The 21,687-nt window shown below is 31.7% G+C and overlaps 2 protein-coding genes across 2 annotated transcripts; one reads left to right on the top strand and one right to left on the bottom strand.

The window, feature by feature from the left end:
- Positions 1 to 277: 277 nt before the first annotated feature.
- Positions 278 to 2,824, top strand: LOC124358249 (glycine-rich cell wall structural protein-like). The gene is made up of 3 exons (XM_046810543.1): positions 278 to 289; positions 1,787 to 1,856; positions 2,538 to 2,824. The coding sequence occupies exons 1-3, from the start codon at positions 278 to 280 to the stop codon at positions 2,822 to 2,824; spliced, it is 369 nt and encodes a 122-aa protein (XP_046666499.1).
- Positions 2,825 to 8,175: 5,351 nt separating this feature from the next.
- LOC124358663 lies at positions 8,176 to 9,219 on the bottom strand. The gene is made up of 2 exons (XM_046810967.1): positions 9,148 to 9,219; positions 8,176 to 8,513 (listed from the first exon to the last, which is right to left on the bottom strand). The coding sequence occupies exon 2, from the start codon at positions 8,490 to 8,492 to the stop codon at positions 8,190 to 8,192; it is 303 nt and encodes a 100-aa protein (XP_046666923.1). The 5' UTR covers positions 8,493 to 8,513; positions 9,148 to 9,219; the 3' UTR covers positions 8,176 to 8,189.
- Between the last annotated feature and the right edge of the window lie 12,468 nt (positions 9,220 to 21,687).

The raw sequence follows: 21,687 nt of genomic DNA on the forward strand, positions 1-21,687 counted from the left end.
CTTACATGACCCCAAAAGAGACAGAGCTAGAGTGCACACTCTTGTGTAAAATGTTTTGTTACGAATCTGTGTCAGTTTTAACGCGTATTGTCGCTACACATGTCACATATTGCATTGTTGATTATGTCCTTCATAATCGAGATAGAAAGGCTTTATGGAATCACTGATACAGAAAATGAGTGTTATTATGACATTGACCGGCTCATGTGGTCACTGGCCGTACACGCTCGGTGAATATATAAACTGTCCAGGCTCTGGTGTTAACAACAGTCTCGACATGGTTCTCAAGGTAGGTTACAAGTTGTGTTGCCATAAGTAATTAAGTAATACCTAAAAATTATAATATCTATATTAGGAGTATTATCACTATAAAAAATAGGCATAATCTTGAACTATTTACACTAAAAGTATTTATAACACCTAATGTACAAATAACGAAAGTATTTTGAATTTGGCAAAGATTCGACTATTGTGTTTTTTTTTATAACTTTTGTATAATAATATTTCTTTATAAATGATTTTAACCCTTTTAATCTAATTGTTTTCTTAATATTTTAAGGGAAAGTCTATTTACATTTATTTACCTAAGACTAGGTTTTCCTATCTTTATTTGGTTAAACTAGATTAATTGCGTCACATTTTCTATTTGTCCTATAATTTAAATTTTACAGTTTTTGCCCGTTATGTTCGTGTTAGCGAGGGGCTGGAATATCTCAATTTTTTACCTGTCTATCCGCTTGAGGTATCGAAAACAAACAAACCTATAGTGCATTGAAGTAAAATATTGTCAACAACTTTAACATTGACTCCTCTCTATTATATTTCTTTTTAACTGTATGAATAACATTTTACCTGTTAAAACTTCATATTATTGTTCACAATTTATTTACAAATTTATTTATTCCGTTACTATCTTGTTTCAATCATGGTCACCCACAAGACTAATGTAAAAGTATTCGCTGACGTTCAACCGAATCCAATAGAGTGGCATGCATCATCGTTGAACACAGTTTTCCTCATATATAAATGAAGGTTGATGCAAATGTTCGTATATTGAACAGTTTCTTTTCGACAGACAGATCGTCCGAAAAGACAGACAGAAGTATAAATTCTTCCAGCACTACGATTTAAAGGCTTAACTAAAGCTCGGGTAATAAAGAGTTAAAACACAACAGATTGTAGATGTAGAAAATGTTAGAGTAAAATATATTGCTATGGTCGTTTTATGTGATGTGACAAAGCTCAAGATGTGTTTGACTGTGACAATAGAGCTCGAGACAAATTGAAGACGACGCAACGCAGATGCCCGTCTCAAATATATGTAAATAATTACTATGGATCTCTAGCACAAAATATCGGTTGATGGAAATGTGGGAATTTCAGAACACATACTTATGAGTAAATTGTGCATGATGCTTTGTAAAGCGTGAAAGAAGTTATAGAATAAGCTGTTGTAGAAAGCCACAACTGTTTCAGAAGTATCGGTACTCGTGCAGTTTAATAATGTTATTAACTTCAAATAAATGTGCATTACCCAATTCTAAAAATATTTAACACTAATGACATTTTCACAGTGTACTATAAGTTTTTAAAGTTGTTCTTAAAATAATGTAGAATATTCTTTGGAAGACTTTGAAACTAGGTCAGTAATATAATCGACAACCTAATTTTAAAGACACTAAGAAAAAATAATTGGACTAACAAGGCAATGAACTGTGCAGTATAAAAGACCTTAAATATATCTTACATGATAAAGTGGTCTATACAGGTGTTTATTATTGTGCAGGTGTTTCTGGCAGTGATCCTCTGCTCAGTAGCTCTCGTCTCAGCAGGAGGCAAAAGTCACACCCATCTTTGTAAGTTTTTGTACTCAGCACTGTTTATACGCTATATTTATATACTATCGATTCAGCCTTACGTAATTTTGTAAAAAAAACATAACTAGTAAGTAATGAAGATACTAATATCTAGTTGATCAGCAACAAAATTTCACAGTTATTAGTGCTCTACTTTTTTCTATTTTAAATCAATTAAGTTCAAATCGTTACGTTCATAATTATCTATTAATTTTATTTTCAATTTTCAAAAAAAGAAGGCTATTTCCATCTTAATAAACCTCATATATAAAATGACATTATTATATAGAACACAACTGTAAAATTTATATAACAACCATGACACATATTATTAACTACGTGTATTATACATAGACATATATTGTTCAGTAATTTAACGCGTTAACTGCGATAGACGCCTTAAGGCGTCAGAGAGAAGGTAAACCTCTCATTATAATCCTGCAGTAAGTACGTTTTGAAATATCTAACTTTTTTAAACATCCTTATTTTACGATTAATTATTTCAATTTATTACAATACAAGTCAATAAGGACGTTTCGTAATTCTTCACAGTGATATCCGTGTATGATAACCACATTGTAGATACATAACCAAGATATATATATATATATATATATATATATATATATATATATATATATATTGCACGAATTTAATCTAATTTTAATAATGCAATTACAGCCAACCATCTCGGTTACAAATATGGCTACGACATCCACCATGATTACCATGCGCCTTGGCACGGTTACGCACATCCTCACGGGTACGGAGGTTTCGGCGATGACCATGGTCACGTAGCCTACGGCGGTGCTGAACAGTACGGAGGATTCGGTGGTGCTGGGGCTGGAGGTCTTGGTGGAGCTGGATTTGGTGGCGCTGGAGCTGGAGGTCTCGGAGGAGGTGCATTTGGTGGCGCTGGCGCTGGAGGTCTCGGAGGAGCTGGTTTTGGTGGAGGCTTTGGAGGTTGATCTCAAAAAGTTTTAAATAAATTTATAACTATATACTTTGTATACATTATTTCGATCCAGTTAAGTAATAATATTCTAAATAAGACTTTCCAAGTAATCACTTAATGATGGGACTAGATGTGATAATGATACACGGACGATGCAAGATCACATTGCTATATGGTGAAATTTATCTTGAAGTACACATTGTTATCTCATATATCATTGCTTAACTCGGTGATATTTAGTAAACTAAGTCTTTATCGCTTCAAGGTTATTAGTTCAAAATTTTACCATGTTCATAGTATCGTGTTCTCCAAAAACGCCGTTAGTAGGATCAATGTCTTAATCTAGAAGGTAAATGTTGGACTCTCGATATAATTGCTGTTATTTTTGTAGACAAAATCCAAAGCCCTCGATTTTAAAGAGATCACATTTATAAATTCAAATTTATTTTGCATAATGTTTACCAAAATCCAGATGAAATTTAGCAGGGTCAGTTCGGATATTTTTATTTTTATTTTGAAACTAATTGGAACAGTTCTGATGCCGAACCTTCATAATTTATTTTTAAAATTTAATTGATTTGTGGTATAGTATTGATGAAACCAGTAATCAGGACATAGGCTTCTCCTTAAAAAAAATTCATATGAGTTTTTCATATGATACAATTTTAGGACACGATATAACTGAGTGCCGCAACAAAATGTTGAATGTTTAAAAATATAACTCCTAAAAAATATATCTAAATACATATCTCTTCTTACTGGATTAAGAGTGGTTTTTACTTATTTAACAATTTACTAATCAAAATTAACAAACACGTGGACAATATTTTTCTTGAATAAAACTGCTAGTCATTGTGCTGAGAACAAATTAGTACTGTATAAGTACGCAACCTGGTTTTTCGTTAAATCGATAGAGGAATGTCTCCAAAGAATTACATAGATCGTCTGTCAGAATAATTCTGGTTTATATTGATATGACATGGTTTCGTAAGAGTTAAAAATATTAAAACGTAATTTTTCCAAGGAAGGAAATGTTTTTGCCATGATATACTTTAAAATGACAGTAATTTGATTAAGATTAAGATTAAGATACGGTTGACGTATCTACGTAAACAATACTTATAATGCCGACAGAAACCGATAATAGTAAACTTGTATCTAAACATTCAGCCTGTATATGGTTAACTGGCGCTAATGTAACATGTTCAAATAATGTGACAAGCTGAGAAATTATGAATTGAAATATTTTTATTAACATTATTAATATTTTATTAATATTTTTAACCTTATTAATGCCAACTCGCTTCTACCAAAAATACGGCTCAAGATAACCGATTTATTTCTCAGTAGAAATTCTTTTTTCCGAAAGGAAAACAAGGATTTTATGATTATATAGTGCAAATTAGCTTTCAGCTTCTGAACTACACAGGCATGGAGTCGGTTGGAAGAAGTGTATAAAATTAAGCTCTAGCATTTCTCCAGTGGTTATAACGTCGTCCCAAGTAGTTATGTTTCATTCTGTCTAATTTAACTTGAGAAATTTAACAGCAGAACTAAGGAAATGGAACATTTTCAAAGCCAATACAACACACATTCTTATGAGTCTCCAGTAGGGCATAGTATCGGCTTTCCCTTGTTTGTAAGTTTATGCTTCATCTCTGATAAGAAGTATACATTCATTATGTTCTATACACAGACGGTTCACAACTATTACTCTACTGGCTGTTAGCAGCAAGGAAATTTAGGTGAGCGAAGGATATGATACTGGATTCGATGTTCTTAAAACCAACAGAATTTCATCAAAGTTGTATAGTGCATAATAAAAATGTTAGCCGGGTCAAGCAAATAGCCAGATCCATGGGTTTTCCCCCATAAGGTGTGGAACTAGCCATTTAATTTTTACGTATGTCAAAAAGTTCGTCTTTAGGCTTTTTAACATCTCTAGAGATATTCCCCTCGATCACACTTACCTTATTGTCTGTTACTCACGCTATTTAATATGCATCTACATTATTTAATTGTATCTAGGGTGTATCTGTTCTTGGGCAGACGTTCGTGTCCCTTGTTAACAACGGTAGATTACCTAACAAGTATATAGCATTTAATAATACTAGGAAAAGAACAGGGTCTATAAAAAAACTCTGAGATAACCCATGGTTAATTTTTCGTTGTGGAAAGAAGCTTCCCAAGGTCGACATTATCTGATTCAGATTTAATCTCAATAACTGTAGATCCTAACTGCAAATACAATAATTCCCTAACTTTCGCAATGTCTTAGGCAATCAGTCGAAAGCTGTTTTTATTTGAACCTTCAAATGGTATACAGTCCTTCACCCCACAGATTTCAAGAATACCAAAAACTAATTAGTTTTTAGCGTTTATTCTCATTAATCTGTGTTTACATTTAGCGAAAATTATTAAACTATAAATAAATACTTACAAATCCAAACATTGACAATACAAAAGTACTACCAAAAGCTATTGAGTAATAGCTTTTTACTATTATGAAATTATACAAGGTAGCAATATGCCACACCACGCGTTGCGTAACAGGCTTCACTGAGTTTCCATGAAAAAATTCAAGTCTTTGCTCATTTCATTATTGACAGATAGAACAAAAGACAACCAACCATATGGCAAAGAAAATTGTTACATCCTCCGGTAAACAAAAGGGATATCGTGTCACCCTACTAAGTCTCAAGCATTAACGACGCTCAGTCAAAGTGAGGGTTGGAGACGCTTCATCGTAGAATTAATGAAGTTTTTGAAGTAATGAATGAATTTTCATGCAAAATTACATCTACAGATGAAATCTTTCTCAATTTATCTTGACTCATGATCAATTCATATTATCGTGTTCATTAAATTTCGTTTAATATCAGTGTTTATATAATACAAGTATATAAGTTTACACACACCAAGTCATCATAAAATTATGTCGGATGTCTTGGGATAGTTAAGCTACACGTGAAAATGTCACATTTTTTAATGTTTTATTTTGAGTATAATGAGCTTCTTTCCAAACACGTTTTTCTTCTATTTTCTCGTTGACACAATGGTTACCATTCAGACCAATCTAAAAATACTCCCTAACGCTTAGCCAAACGCCATGGAGTAATATGTCCCATACTTATATGCAATGTTCCTAATATAAATATGAAGCTTCCTGCATAATTAAAATTCTATAGGTCAGATCGTTTTCGATATATCGTTCAGACAGATAGACAGAAATAATATTTTCCCGCTCCGTGAGTGATTTCTTCCAGTTGAACCTACTCTGGGTACAGCAAAAACGAATATATAACTTACATATGGGTAACCCTATGGATGCCTAAGAGCGACATATCTCTAACAGATATCAAAATGGGGAATACGAGTGAAAGAATTGAAGCATGAGACTAAGTTATCTTCACAGAATGACTGTTAGATTAGGTTGAGCTTCCTTAGTGTCAAATCCAATTTAGAGGCAGTACCATTCCTTGTTCCTTTTTGACTGGCAGAGACTAAACAGAGCTAACCTGTTTATGTTATGTTTATGTTATTATGTTATTCTTCCAAGGTGACGAGACTGAGATGTAATGCCCGATATCTTCATGATGGATGTATTATTATGGAAACTCTACAGGAGGTGGACCTATCTATAGCATGACAATGTCTCGACCGTCTACAAAGTAAAAAATGTTGATTATATTTAAGGCCGAGTAAGTCTAAAAAGTAAGGTACTGCAGGTAAACAACCTGCTATCCAGTGCGTCATTATCACAGCATAGCCACTATTAAGCCGCCATGAAGTTAGTGATAAACTGCAATTAAAATCTCAATCATAAAAAATCATTTTTCATTGGTAACCTCAAAGCTCGAATTCCCCAACAGTGATGGAAACATCATTCCGCTACCAGATAATTATAACTAACCCATGAAATAAACTCGTAGTGTAATTGAGGATTTGTTTTTCTTATTTTTTTATTTTAGTATTGTTAACATTTAATTCCATATGTTTTAGTACTCTAGATAATTAAGTTATGCAATAAACACAAAAATATAGGAATATGAAGTGCAATCCTAAGTTGAAATTTCATATTATCAAATTGGGTAACAGTAACAGAAACTCAATTTTATTTTTCGGTTCAGAAACAGTCACTTTGTCATTATCATTCCTGAAATAGATTTTTATTGAAATTAATGATTCCTTAAGCAATATAGTACATTTTTATATACTTTTTTTATTGTTGTAAGCAGTTTAAGAAACTTCAACGTCTTAGTATTTCTAGATAATAAACCGTGTATGTAGGTACTAGTTATTGGCTAAACTTTAGTGGAACCAATCACTCATGAGGTTGGAAAAATCAATGTCTGTCTGTATGTTCGTCTATCTGTCTGTGTGACCACACGATATCTCGAAAACGAACTGACAAATAGTCTAAACACTTTGTATAATGCTTCATTTATGTATGAGGAACATTGAGTTCGATGACATTACATGATATATAGTGATGTAGTACACTACATAATAGTATATACACTCCATAGTATTTTGCTAAACTAAAGTTTTAAGTTGGTCTTATGTGTAACCATGATGGAAATGAGACAGTAGGTGAATTAATAAATTTGTAAACAAACTGTATTCATTAATGTGAGGTTTTAATAAATACTGTCATTTGTTTTTATTCATACAGTAGTAAGGTAAGGTATAATAGACTGGAGTGGCAATATTTTACTTGTAGTACCCTCGCTAAGAATTCTTATTTCAACACTGTTATAAAACAGTACTTTCAGAAAAAAATGTGAGTAAATCATGTGGTAAGATATTTCGAGGAATAATTAATCTGTATAATTTGAATTTTCCATGAAACTTTATTCCTACATAGAGAATAATGTGTTTTATGGTTGTGCATGTCCAACCATGGAATTTGGCTGAGTGTCGTTGATGCCTATCACCCAGTAGACGAACACCATTTCTCTTTTGTCTGCCAGAAAGATGGAAAACATTACTTTTGTTAAGATCGTATGCATGTCTATCAGTACGCAGGACGTCTAGAGAATGAATTGAACTATATCGATTTGATATATTGCATGCAACCTTGGCGAACCTGTTTTGCGACACGTGGTGTGAGGTACTCTTACCTTGCAGTATTCAGAACTAATGCTTTATAAAATTCATAATTTTATAAAATAATTTGTCAAATTTTAAATACCATGTACAGTAAATGCGTGTTTAAACTTCGAATACACAATATGACTCTTACATAATAACTTAGCCATCGCCCTCCTTTCTTAGTCATCTTTTTCGTATTTTTAAAAACCCTTGGATCAGAATACCTTGAGAAGTTTGCTACTTTTAGGACTCATAATAATTGACACAAAGTAAATAGGGTAGTTTTAATTTATTTCAAGATTGTTTGAGATCAGATCAGCCCCTAAGACCACCGCCAAATCCAGCTCCTCCAAGTCCTCCACCAAATCCAGCTCCTCCCAGTCCTCCACCAAATCCAGCTCCTCCGAGTCCTCCAAGACCGCCAAACCCAGCGCCACCGAAGCCTCCGGTGTTGCCGCCAAACCCACCGTACTGGTCAGCACCGCCATAGGCGACGTGACCATGATCATCGCCGAAACCACCGTACCCATGAGGATGCGCGTAACCGTGCCAAGGTGCATGGTGGTCGTGGTGGATGTCGTAGCCATATTTATACCCGAGATGGTTTGCTAAAGTAAACATGATCAGCATTATTAAAAAAAGATTGGCTTTGATTTTTGTGCACAGTTAATTTTACGGAGTTTTCATTTTTATAAACAGTCAGGATACCATCATTATTGTCACAATGGATTTTTAATTTTCAAATAGTTAAATAAAACATTTTAATAGTACCGTTGTGTAACACACATTAAATTGAGGACTAGTCAACTAAGGAAGTGAATGAATAACAGAAGTTATTCAAAGGTAAAAATTAGTCACATTTATCAAAATTATTCATACAAAACTGTTGGTCCATTGAGTAGAATTATAAAACGTCATTTTACTGTTTTATTCTAAAAAATATAAATTAAAATCATACAAATAAATAATATAGAAAGTAAATATAACTATTTTAGGTTAGGTTCAACAAGTAACTGCGTTAGCAAGTAGAAGTTATATTCTCAATTAATTATCAAAAACACGTGTATTTGAGCTCTGTTGGTGATTGATATATATATATATATATATATATATATATATATATATGATATACATTAAACAAACAAGATTGTAACTGAAACTTGTTTATTTAATATTTATTTTCATATATGTATATATGGCCGATTCCAAGTCATGTACTAGTATGTACAGTAAAATACTTACAAAGATGGGTATGGCTGTTGCCTACGGCTGAGACGAGAGCTACGGAGCCGAGTATCACTGCCAGAATTACCTGTAGGATAACAGATGTAGATTATAAATTTAAAGATTGCTTCATCAAATACATTAAATATAATATATACTAAAAATACAATATTTTGTTACTTAAATTAGTTTTCTTAATTATTCTCAATTGAAACCGACAATTATACTTATTGCTAAAGTAGATTCAAATTTATTTCACTTTGTCACGTAAAACATTACATTCACTATACTTTTCCATTTATTTTTATAAGCAGAACTATTACTGTATTTTTTTATAATTCATATTAGTTAGTAAGACTTTTAGCTCTATGTCAGAAAGGTCCTAATTTGCGTTAGCTGAACACTTATTCGGTTTGCAGTTAATATAACAATGGCGATAGCCATATTAAAATATTTAATTCTATTTAATAATGTATTTATCTAGCACGTTTATAAATGCAGATTTTAATTAGAATATAGCTGAAACACTATAATGGTATGACCCATCCTAAATGATGTACCTCAATTATTAATTCCCTAAACTCTCCCATGATCTAAAGGGCACCATATATAGAGAGCTCATATACGGACATTTTTTCAGAATAAATAATACACGAGTAACTTCATTTGCTAATTTAGCTATAATTAAAATAATTGGTTTGTATCCTTAGTAACTTTGTTGCGCTACGGCAACATGTCTCGGACCACAGTGAAAGGTAGAGCGTGCTATTCATGTATGTGGAGGGCAGTATGAGAACTGTTAATGAACGATACATTTCTGTGCTTTAGTCTCAGTTTTTCAACTTAGAAATTATTAAAATAGTTTCTTGTAGAACATTTTAATTACATTAGTTACCCAATAACATTATATTAAAACGCAAATTGACTAGGCTTATCTTCATTGCAAAATGTAAAAAAACTTCCGAGAACATAAGTGCTAGACGAGATATTTCGGTGCATGCACTACTATAAATTGTATTTGCGAAACAGACATTTTTCAACGTACATATTTAGAAATTATTAATGAAAAATACTTATATGTAGACTCTGACTCAGACGTCTATAAATCCAAATCTAAGAAGTACCAAGTGGATCCAATAAGTTTTTTAACTTAATCTAGGAACAATAATACTGTAAGCATTTTTAAGGGCAATTTTAGTAAGATAAAATTACAATATAAGGTTTATATATAAAAATGTAAAGGAAACTGGCAACTTTAACCTTTTTAAAGTGTTATGATACAGACTCTCCCATGATTCTTGAACACATATAAAATAAGGTTAAAAAGAAGAGTATGTTTTTATGTTAAAAACTTTGAAAACTTTCAGAGTAGTTTTTTTTTTACTGAAATATTTTTTGTTTTATAAAACTGTAAATCTGAAATGAATGGGATGAAATATTGTTAAATAATTAGTAATGTTATATTTTTTAATTAATCACATTGAATCTCAGATTTAAGCCGAGTTCCACCACTTATATTATGTACAAGTTGAGAACTACATCCCGAACCATTGTCAGTTACGAAACACGGTGGGGTTAGACACAACACAGCAACCCAAACCAAAACAATTTTTTTAATGTTGGCTTAATTTATATTAAAGTAACTATGATATGTATACTTCAAAATCCCTTACTAGAAATACTAACCCACCTGAATTACCACCTTATTCCCACAATCGATTTCTCACTTTAAAAAATCGTCTTCCTGCTTGAATATTATTAATTAAAAAATTAATTATAACATTATGCAAAATACACATACTTGTAGTTTTTTTTTGGATATTAGATAGTCTTATATAATAAATTACCTCTTTTGAACGTATCTTTCAACTAATGGCACTCTTAAGGTATACAGTATAAAGTAAGTTCTTAGTAACTAAAACGACATAACGACTTTGTAACCTACCTTGAGAGCCATGTCGAGACTGTTGTCAACACCAGAGCCTGGACAGTTTATATATTCACCGAGCGTGTACGGCCAGTGACCACATGAGCCGGTCAATGTCATAATAACACTCATTTTCTGTATCAATGATTCCATAAAGCCTTTCTATCTCGATTATGAAGGACATTAGTTTGGCAAGTATAGTGTGACTGTAACGGCAATAAGAGTTAAAAACGGCACACATACGTTATGAAACCTTTTATGCAAAAAAATAAATTTAACTATGCTATTTTCGGGATTTAGAAAACATGGAAAATTTCTTGCTGAGCGTTAGCAATGTCTATTACTCGAAAGACTGGAAAATTATTATTTATTTGTCTCTCTACGCCATATCTCGAAACGACCTGACGTATAGGCTATTTATATATAGAGTACGCTGAATTAGATCCTGGTGCATGGGATTTAGCGTAAGCGAATATGTTTACTTTGGTTTTATGCTTAGCCAAGATGGCAATGAGATTATAGCAGAATAAATAAATGTGCAAAAAAACTGAATCTAATCATAAGATATTTTAACATATGATTTCAATAATTCATGTTTCATTTATAGATTCATGATTAATGATTTTATTTTCACTGTATTCAATAAGTAAATAATAGAGTGGTATTTGATGTAAAATGTCGGTGAAAAGATTTTGATTTTTACACATCCTTAGATTACCAGTAATTTTATTATTCAAACTCTCTGTTATGAAACTATCTTAATAAACAAAAATATGAATGTATCATGTGGCAAAAAGTATCGAGAAACATTTTATCTGAAAATATGCATGAAACTTCATTTCCACATAAATAAATGAGTTATACGATGGTGCATGTTCATTGTTCAACCAAGAAAATTGGCGGATGGTGACTGAGACCTATCACTCAGTAGGCGGGTAGACTACAATTTATCTTTTCTCTTCCTTACGGATCTGAAAATGTATTTTTTGTGTGGATGCTAAATCTTCACATAATAACATCTTGAGACTGAAATAAGACTTATTGATTTGAAAATTTGCATGCATTCTACTGAGAATGCTTCACTGCAGGCTTCACTGGAAGCCTGTTAGGCGACACGTGGTGTCGTGTATTCCTACACTGAATAAAAATTTAATTGAAGGAGGAGCTCTTCTTAGTTAAAAAAATTAATTTGATTAAAAAGGATACATAAGCGTAACGTTTTTCTTCTTATTAAACAAATTATAATAGTGTGAAATGAGAGAGAGAGAGAGAGAGAGAGAGAGATTAGTTTATTTACATTTTAATATTAAATATCCGTAATTTTGGCCACCAGAAATCTTTTTCCTAAAATGTCATTTTTTCCACGATTGTCACATATTATTTTATTATTTTTACTTTTATTTTAACTTATATTTTATCTTTTCGACTTTCTTTTAAATTTTAAAAATGGGAAATTCTTTACAACAGGGTTTCGTGGAAAGTTGTAACTACACAGTTCATTTTCTTGACATTTATTATAGTTTCATTAAGTATTTCTTTATTTTAAATATTCATTATTAATATTTGGACTTTTTTAAATATTAAACCCACAAATCTCCTTATTGGCTGAAAGTATCTCCTTATTTTCCTTTGCCAGTAGGAGAACACTTCTGACTGTCTGCACACACGATAGTTCGAGAACGAATTGATCTATAGGCTTTAAATTGTTTATAAAACATCAGGTAACATTTTACGTGACATGTCGTGCAGCGTATTCTTTACAAATGGCTACAACATAACTCGTGATCGAAATATATGTAAAATCAGTCTGGTTAGCGGTAAATTTTCATTTTTGGGTTTTATTTAGATCCCAGTTGATACATGCTGATATGTTTTTGTAACTATCCACTACTTAAGTACGAACTAAAATATATGGTCTTGATCAGAGATCATAAAATAATCATACTAGTTAATCTGACTATGATAGTCAAGAAGGTTTGTGCCATTGATATTCTGCCATTATTGATGATACTAAGGTAGGCCGTTATTTTCTATGAAGTTCTGGATAGTCTCGTTGTACCAACACAAAGTATAGATATAAAAGTTCTAGGATGTACCATACATAAAATACACCGGTTTGTTGACATATTTTGGAGTATACGAGTGTACGAAAATATACCTGCTTATATCGTAAATCATTAACAACTCATATTTGTTCAACTACTTTGGCAATAAGATTTAACCGAACTGGAATTATACTTGAGTATGACTACTTAGTTAATTCTCTCGCAAAGGTTTTTTTAGTAGATCGTCTTTGGTGCTTGGACCTTCAGCTTGGGCACTGTATTTAAAAATTAATTTACTGGTAGGATTTTATTTGACCAGTCAAAACATTTTAAGGAAGAGGGTGTAAGTAAAGTATTCTATAAAGCATGATATAACTACCACCATTTGGCACGACTAGAAAAAATCATATTTATAAACCAAAATTTAGTGTAATTATAAAATGATGAATTTGAGACCAGATATCATTGAAGGGGATTAAAATTCATTTTACTTATCATAATTAATTTTTGAACTATTTTTGTAACTATAATTTTTTAGTAATTAACATCTATAAGTAGGCTATTGGCTATATTGGAAAAAAGCAACGTTTATGGATTAAGTATGTGAGAAAACTTTTTACAAAATAATATTTTTAAATAAATACGCAAAAGCAGGGCATTAACACCAAATCTGTTTCAAAAGGTTATTCACTAAAGTTATATTAAATCTAACGCGAATGTAAGCAGGTTTTGGTTGTCAATTAATTGGAGTGATACGAAAAGTCGAAAAATACATATAAACTTTTAGTAAATACTAATATTGAAACACCCATATGTATACGAGTACGTTATGTTTCCAAAATACCCATTATTTTATTAGATAGTATAAATTTATCTCTCAATGTAACTATGAAAAAGTGAGAAAAGAATGTTCTAAAATTTTAATTTATTCAGGACTGAGGCTAAACTCTCAATGGAGGCTCATTCTGTTTGCAGCAACAAAACAAAACTGACTGAGAATTCCTGCACTAGCGTGCAGTACACAGTAGTAAATTAATTTCGTTCTGTAGACGGATAAAGCTTTTATCTCATAGAGCTCACAAGATGCGGGCGGCAGACCGTACAGCATTACTGCTGTTCTTTATAACTCTCTGTGTAGTTGCAATCGCGCTGAAAGCCTTTTAGTGTCTGACCCTTTAATACTATTACCATCTTATATGAAAGGAATCATTTAAAGTTTTAGTTGCACTATGTCACCGTACAATCCACAGTAAACATCACAACGGATATTAATATTAGTTTAGAACGCCACTAGATTATACTATCGATACTAATATACTTTTTTTTTATTCAGAGAAATGTTTTAAAAGCCAATTTTTAAAATTCAAACCACACTTAACAAATAAGTCCATTCGCGATGTGCCCCATAAACAGTTAAAGCACTTGATTGTCTAGAGCTTACTCATCCGGCCAGCGGCCATTTCAAACCTCTGTTCACCTTTTAATAAAAACTGCAACTATTGGATATTGAACACACGAAAAAAGGAAAGTATAATTATTACAATAAAATACAGTAGGTACTACTTTTAAAATATATTTAGCCACGCCACCTGTTTCATAATGTGTAAGAACATTATTTCTAAATGAAGATAAGTAACAATAAGAATTTGATTACAAAAACAACTTATTCAAAGTTAGATCCAGTCTTAGCAACTTACTTATAATTCCTAATAAATGACTCATAAGCTTTTGCAAATAAAAATTCCACAGAATTCTACCTTTTTTTTAAATAAAAGTTGCAAATATCATAACCAACCTGCAGAAAAAATAAAACGGAAGAAAATTTTTAAGTCCTACTTGATAGGTAAATTGTGTAAATACTTCTACAAATTTATGATTGTAAATCTGAGGCTAAATAGAATATTATATTGAGATGGTCGCATTTCGCAATGAAAACGTATTACTTGTAGCTGTACATAACCAGAACATAAAATGTTACTATGGAAGACGTGCAGTGTAGCGATTTATTTATTCAACATTAGCCATAAAATGAGCAAAAGTGTGACCAAGCCTATTTTTAACAAGTACAGAAACAAGTATTATGTTTTTAACTAAAATATTTATAACACTTAACAATTTAGATTCAACGTTAGCTTTTAACCACATCTATTTCATCATTATAAATTTTTAATCACCAATGGACACTGTTAAATGTCAATAGAACCCAGTAACCACTGTATAATTAGCTAAGCGATAGCCAAAGTAGGGAGATGGAAAAAATGTCTTTTATTTCTGTTTCTCCGCAACGTATCTCGAAATTCTTTGTATATAGCTTCATTTACATATAGGCAACAAAGTTCGATGGTGGTGCATGTCACTCGATGGGAGTTTACTGAATGTTACTAATTAATTTTATATTTATCTTGTGTGTAACAATGATGGCAATGAGGAAACAGCAGAATAAATAAATTTGTAAATTAATTGAATATGAGCTTATGGAATTGATTATCCTGACTCTCCCAAAATTTATCACATTATTTTCTGGTAACTTGGTCTGTAGCACAAATTAAAAAGAAAAGTATGTGAGTGTCTAGTGAAACTTATTATACCCCTATAAAAACCAAACTTATGAGCAAAACTGTCAGGACCATGTCAGGACACATTTTGAGAAATATTCCATGTGTGACGTTAAATATTGTATGATTATTCAATTCTACATAGACAAGAATAAATTATATGAATTGTGCAATTTCAACTATGGAATTTTGGTTCAGCGTCGACTACCGGAGAAAGTTCTATTATGTATGATTGTCTATCTGTCCGCAGAACATATTGAAAATTAAATCAGATATAGACAAGAAATATTGCATCAATTTCAGCAAACGCTACAACGCTGTACGTGATGTGGTATACTCCTATTCTGTCAGTAAAATATGAGCTTGATCAATATCACAAGATTTTGGGATGGTAAAAATATCATTAATAACGGTTCATTAACTGTATGTGTCAAAATAAAAAATGCCTTATAGACTATGAAGGAATTAAACATTTATCGGTCAATATTAAAAGTTGACATAAAACTTGGTTTAAAATCTTCAAAACTTTACTAATAGCGTTACTACAACTTTTTATTGTAACGAGAATACGTTTTCCTCCAATATCAAATCCGAGCTGGTTTTCCCAAAGTAAAATCAAGAAAAGAAGAACAAGAACTGTTGTGTCGAGATTTAAGAAAACATTGGGATTGGCTCATTGTTTGCCGCCCTTTATCATGAGATACACATCAGCCAATCCTACCAGTCCTACAATCCTAATGAGATCTACAACAATCAGTAATGTAAACCGGTAACGAAGTAAAAGTATGATGTGTTAAGAATTGAATAATTCATTATTTTTACTAAAAACTCAATTTAATTGGTTTGATAAAGTAGAACGTAATTAAAGGAGAGCCTTGGTTTATCGTGCTAATCGGTTTATGTAGCCTGGTACATTTCAGCAAGGTTTGGGGTTCATTTATTATTCCATTTGGGCCCATGCTTTGACAATTAATTAGTTAGCAAGACCATTAACTCCTTCAACCATATTATCAGATGCAAGATATAAATTTCAACACCAGATTGTATTGGCTGTATAACTGAAAAGTTGTAGATCCTTACTAAAGGCAAAAGTAACTGTCTGAGCGTTAGCGAAACCTATCACTAGAGGGACTGGACAAATGAGACACATTGTCTCTCTTTCTGCTTATTCCCATATATCTCGTGAACAAACTAACCGATAGCGACATTTCTATATAAACAAATATTGAATCATCGAATTCGATAATCAGCGTTAATAGTGGTGTGCCGTAATCCTACCATTATGTACCGTTATTATACGGGTACGTGTCTAAACCTGTATTCAGTTGGATTAAAGCGTTAAATAAAATGGTTTAGAAGTACATATTTGAGCGTTAGTGAAATTTGTTACACGACAAACTGAATAATTTCATTTCTGTCTGTATGACAGAGCGATATCTCAAGAACTAATTGAACTTATAAAAAAGCACGAAGCTTCATTTCTCTATGTAAACATCAATTTCGATGACTGTGCATTCCATTCCAGGGATTTGGCTGAGCATTGTAGAACATTTTTACATTACGCGTGTATAACCATGATGAGAATGATATATTCGATGATGATGCGTTGTTCCATGGGATTTAGCTGAACATTATGAAAGCGTATAATTTAGGGTTATATTTAAAAAAAATAGAGCAATATACCACAGTATTTTTATATTCTGTTTTTCTACCACTAAAATTTCTGGTAACATTCTTCTGCTGTCTCTCTTGCAAATATATATGTGTGAAACAATTTTATCACACATCATAAAAATAATTTAGATTTTTAACAAACACATGGTTATTAAGTAAAAGTACTTTAACAAATTTGTAAAACCTAAACTCAAACTACACGGGCTCGTAAAACTTGAAAAAGAATTGCTTTAGTTTGGTATTTAGGCTTGTAACTATACTTATACGTTCATAAACACACATTTTCTACACATTTGTCAAAATAAGAAGTGTTAACAAAAGTTGAAACCATTGTTTTAAATGTAAATAATACTTAGACGTTATCTTGATAGCTAGGAGATATATTATTTCGACATTCCCAGTTCCGTGGACAAGAAATAACGGAAAATAATATAAAAACGAAATGGAAGAAATTATAGTTTGATCTGAATCCCAAATTTCCAACCCTATTTAAAATATATAATGCCAATATCCAACGTACTCTAATGGGATAAGTTTGAGTACCGAATATTGGAACTGTGGGGTTAAACAATGAAATTACTTTTGCTAAAACACGAGTTCTGTTACAAAACTTATATCCGAGATACCCTTGTATAATTATACCGTCAACCCATCTCTGGTTGTCGTTGCGGACTGTCATACCCATGTTAAAGCGGTGGGAGAGATGCACGATACCTATCGGAATATAAGGCCTTTTCTCAACTAAGCTCAAACAGCGTTTTCACTGCAAATGGGGGTCCGTGTGTTGCAGTTTTTATCGTACTCTATAATAATTAACCAGATAATTATAAATTCAATAAAACATGTTACCATTTAAGGTTCCCAGTTTATTCAACGTTATTGCATTACTAACTCAAATCAAATACTGTTATATTTTAATCGTGTTAGCTAATTTTCCATTTGGTGTGAAACGGCAAGATTACATAATAGTTATGGCAATGATCACGTAAGCCTAAGATCTTGTATGCAACACTAAGGTTTAGTAAAAGTTCTTTCACAATTTGTTTAGTGACAGTTTCATTGTTATTGAGATTTATGCTTTAATCCCAAACGTATGCTATTTTGTTGAAACTACTAACAACATAAATAATCATATAATCATAAAATGTACAGGTATGTAGGAATTATTATTTAAATATACATTTTAATGGTAAATATTAAAGTTAGCTAGTACTCCGATAAAACAATTTTAATTATAAGAGACCCGTGTTTTCGTTTTGAGCACAAACGTATTTCACTGTTTTTCTTAGTTTCTATATGTGGAGAATAATGATACTAATACAGAATTCTTCCAGAATTGGTCTTTATCGAGACAGACAGACAGACACAATCAAAAGAAAATATTTTTGTATATCCTCCCGGCATACAAATAAGAGATTGTGCCGACCTCATGGCACAATAACGCTCAGACAAATTCCATGGTTGGAGACGCCCCATTATGGAACTCAATCTTGTATATGTACAAATTAAGTTTAATACAAAATTTAAAGTTGAAATGAAATCTATCTCCACCCATAAAATACATTCACATATTTTCCCATTAAGTTAGGTTTCATAATCTGGTTCAAATGATAAAAGTTCCGATGAACTAAGGAGGGTATTAAAACTCAAGATTGCTCTAAAATCAAATATTTACACCGAATTTTTACATTGACACTACACTCTGTTATTTTGTTTACTTTTACTCAATAAATAAAAATCATGTTAAAATTTCATATGATTTTACTCAGATATTTTACAAATATATTTATTCTCATTTTCTCGTTGTCATCATAAGACCGATACAAAAGTATTCGCTAACGCACAACCAAATTCCATAATGTGACGAGACCTATCATCGAAATCAGTGCTGATGTATAGAAATGTAGCTTTATGCAAACTTTCAAGTTTATATGTCAGTTCGATTTAGAAATATCATGCGGACAGATAGACATACAATTTTTCTAGCCTCTCGGATGACAGGCTTCGCTAATGTTCAACTACAAATACAGGCATTAATCTCCCATTCTTCAAGTGATTTGAAAACAAATAATAAAACTATTCTTTTTAAAAAATTATTCATTTTTAGCACCAAAATTGTTTAAAATGCATTACTTTGTCAAATTAGTAATCTGTCGCTTATACCATTCTTAAAATGTATTAAAGAGTGGGTATTTTCATTGCAGAATGTTGAATGTTTCTTAAATGTAAATTAAATGTTTTTAAATGTTTTTTATATACTGTTTTGATGTCCAGTTTTATTGTACAAAACTAGTGGGAGGGATAGATATGCACTGTTAATTGCCACGGTTTAATAATAAACACTAATGCTGAAATAATAGTATTTTGTCTTTGTATTATGAGTTATGTATGAAATGTTGTATTGTTGGTTGATAGGGAAATGTATGTGTGGGTGTAGGAAATTGTTCAATGGATGTTTAATTTTGATGTAGACATAATGAGGATTATAATTTATAATTTATTTTATATAATTAGTGTATGTGTGATTTATCTGTTTATCTTGCAAGTATGAATCTAAATGGATTTTGTTAGAAAGAGGGTTTTAGGATTATGTTGTAATATTTTTATAATATTTGAAGATGTATAATTGTTGTTCTATCACTGCTAGTTCTTTTATTTCTATGAATTATGTAAATGCCTCAAAACACGCTTTGCCTTGGAGGCCAATACTTTGTTTCTCGGTATATGTATGTATGTATGTGTGGTATGATTGTTAATGTGTCAAGGTCAGCCAGTACTGATATACTCTGTAATCGCGTGCTATGAACAAGATTATTTTACTATGTTTGTGGTTTGCAGTTGTATTTGTTGTATATTTGTATTGAATATGTTGCAATGTGTGCATATTTATGGAAAATAAAGTTTATTCTATTCTATTTATTCCAAACATCTTCGTTTGATATTTTGTTATTTTATTTAAAGAGTTATAATTTAATTGTTACATTTTTAAAGCTGATAGATTATTATTATTATCATACTATCAAGCACAATATATTCTATTTAACAATTTAAATACTTTTCTCTATATCTTTATGAAACATTCATTTAGAACGAATAATAAATAGTAGAACCTTATTTCCAAACAAACCAATTGTTTCATTAGCGCCTCAATTGGCAGCCAATTATATGGAAACCGCTATCATTGGCCAAGCAGAACAAAAACTGAGAGTTAATTTCAGTACTGGAGTAAATTATGTAACGTTGTGGGCAGTTGGGAATATTGCTGGCCTGCTCATGAAATTGAAAAATATGTCTGAATATTTTTTACAAACTCCGTGGTGCATGCCTCCTTTCTTTATAATAGTACTATTTAAGAGGTTTCTAGCGCAATTGTGTGTGTGTGTGTGTGTGTGTGTGTGTGTGTGTGTGTGTGTGTGTGTGTGTGTGTGTGTGTGTGTGTGTGTGTGTGTGTGTGTGTGTGTTAAAACAACTCCCCTCTCAAAAAAAACCTCAAAAACTTAAATATACGTATAACAGCAATCGGACTTGTGTTAAATACAGCAGATACATAGTTTACTTTGAACTACCGTCATCTAATTTATTACAATTTAGATTCATCCCATATCACCTTGGTTTGATGATTTCTTCAATCAAATGCACCCCTTCCCCCTATGAAGGATACTGAGTTTGATTATCCCAATATCAATTCATGGAATTTGGCTCAGCGTTCGCGAATATTTTTACATTGGTACTATGGATAACCACGATAGCAACGAAAGGATATCAGAATGAATAAATTTATAAATTAACTCGGTATATTCAAAAGAGATTTAACATGTGACATGTTAATACATGTATCCTAACTATTCCAACATGCACTATCATTTTATGGTGACTCGGTGTGTATACCTTTATTATTTAAATGCTTACATGAAAAATAATTTAATAAAAAAAATGTAAATGAATTATATGGCAAGATGCGTTACGAAAGTTTTCATCTATAGGTGTGGAATTTTGCATGAAACTTACATTTTGTACATACTGTAGACGGAAATGGGTTCTATGGTGTTGCATTCCAAACATGAAATTTGACTTAGGGTCATCTGTAGGCTGACTCTATTTGTCCCGGGGTATGCAAAAATTCTTTGCTGTATGTTTTTTGTCGTTCTATCGGTCAATAAAGAAATTCTTTATAATTTACTACTACTGGTAAATGGGTTATAGATGAGAAATTTTGAACATGGTGAAGCTTGTTGCGCAACACGTGCTGTGGAATATACGTGCTGAGGACAATACTCCTACCTTGTTATTAGGTTGTGTATTATATTATTATTATTATTATTATTATTATTATATCAAACATTATATTATAATTTTA

This window comes from Homalodisca vitripennis, chromosome 3 (genome assembly GCF_021130785.1).
Source record: "Homalodisca vitripennis isolate AUS2020 chromosome 3, UT_GWSS_2.1, whole genome shotgun sequence".
Taxonomy (NCBI): domain Eukaryota; kingdom Metazoa; phylum Arthropoda; class Insecta; order Hemiptera; family Cicadellidae; genus Homalodisca; species Homalodisca vitripennis.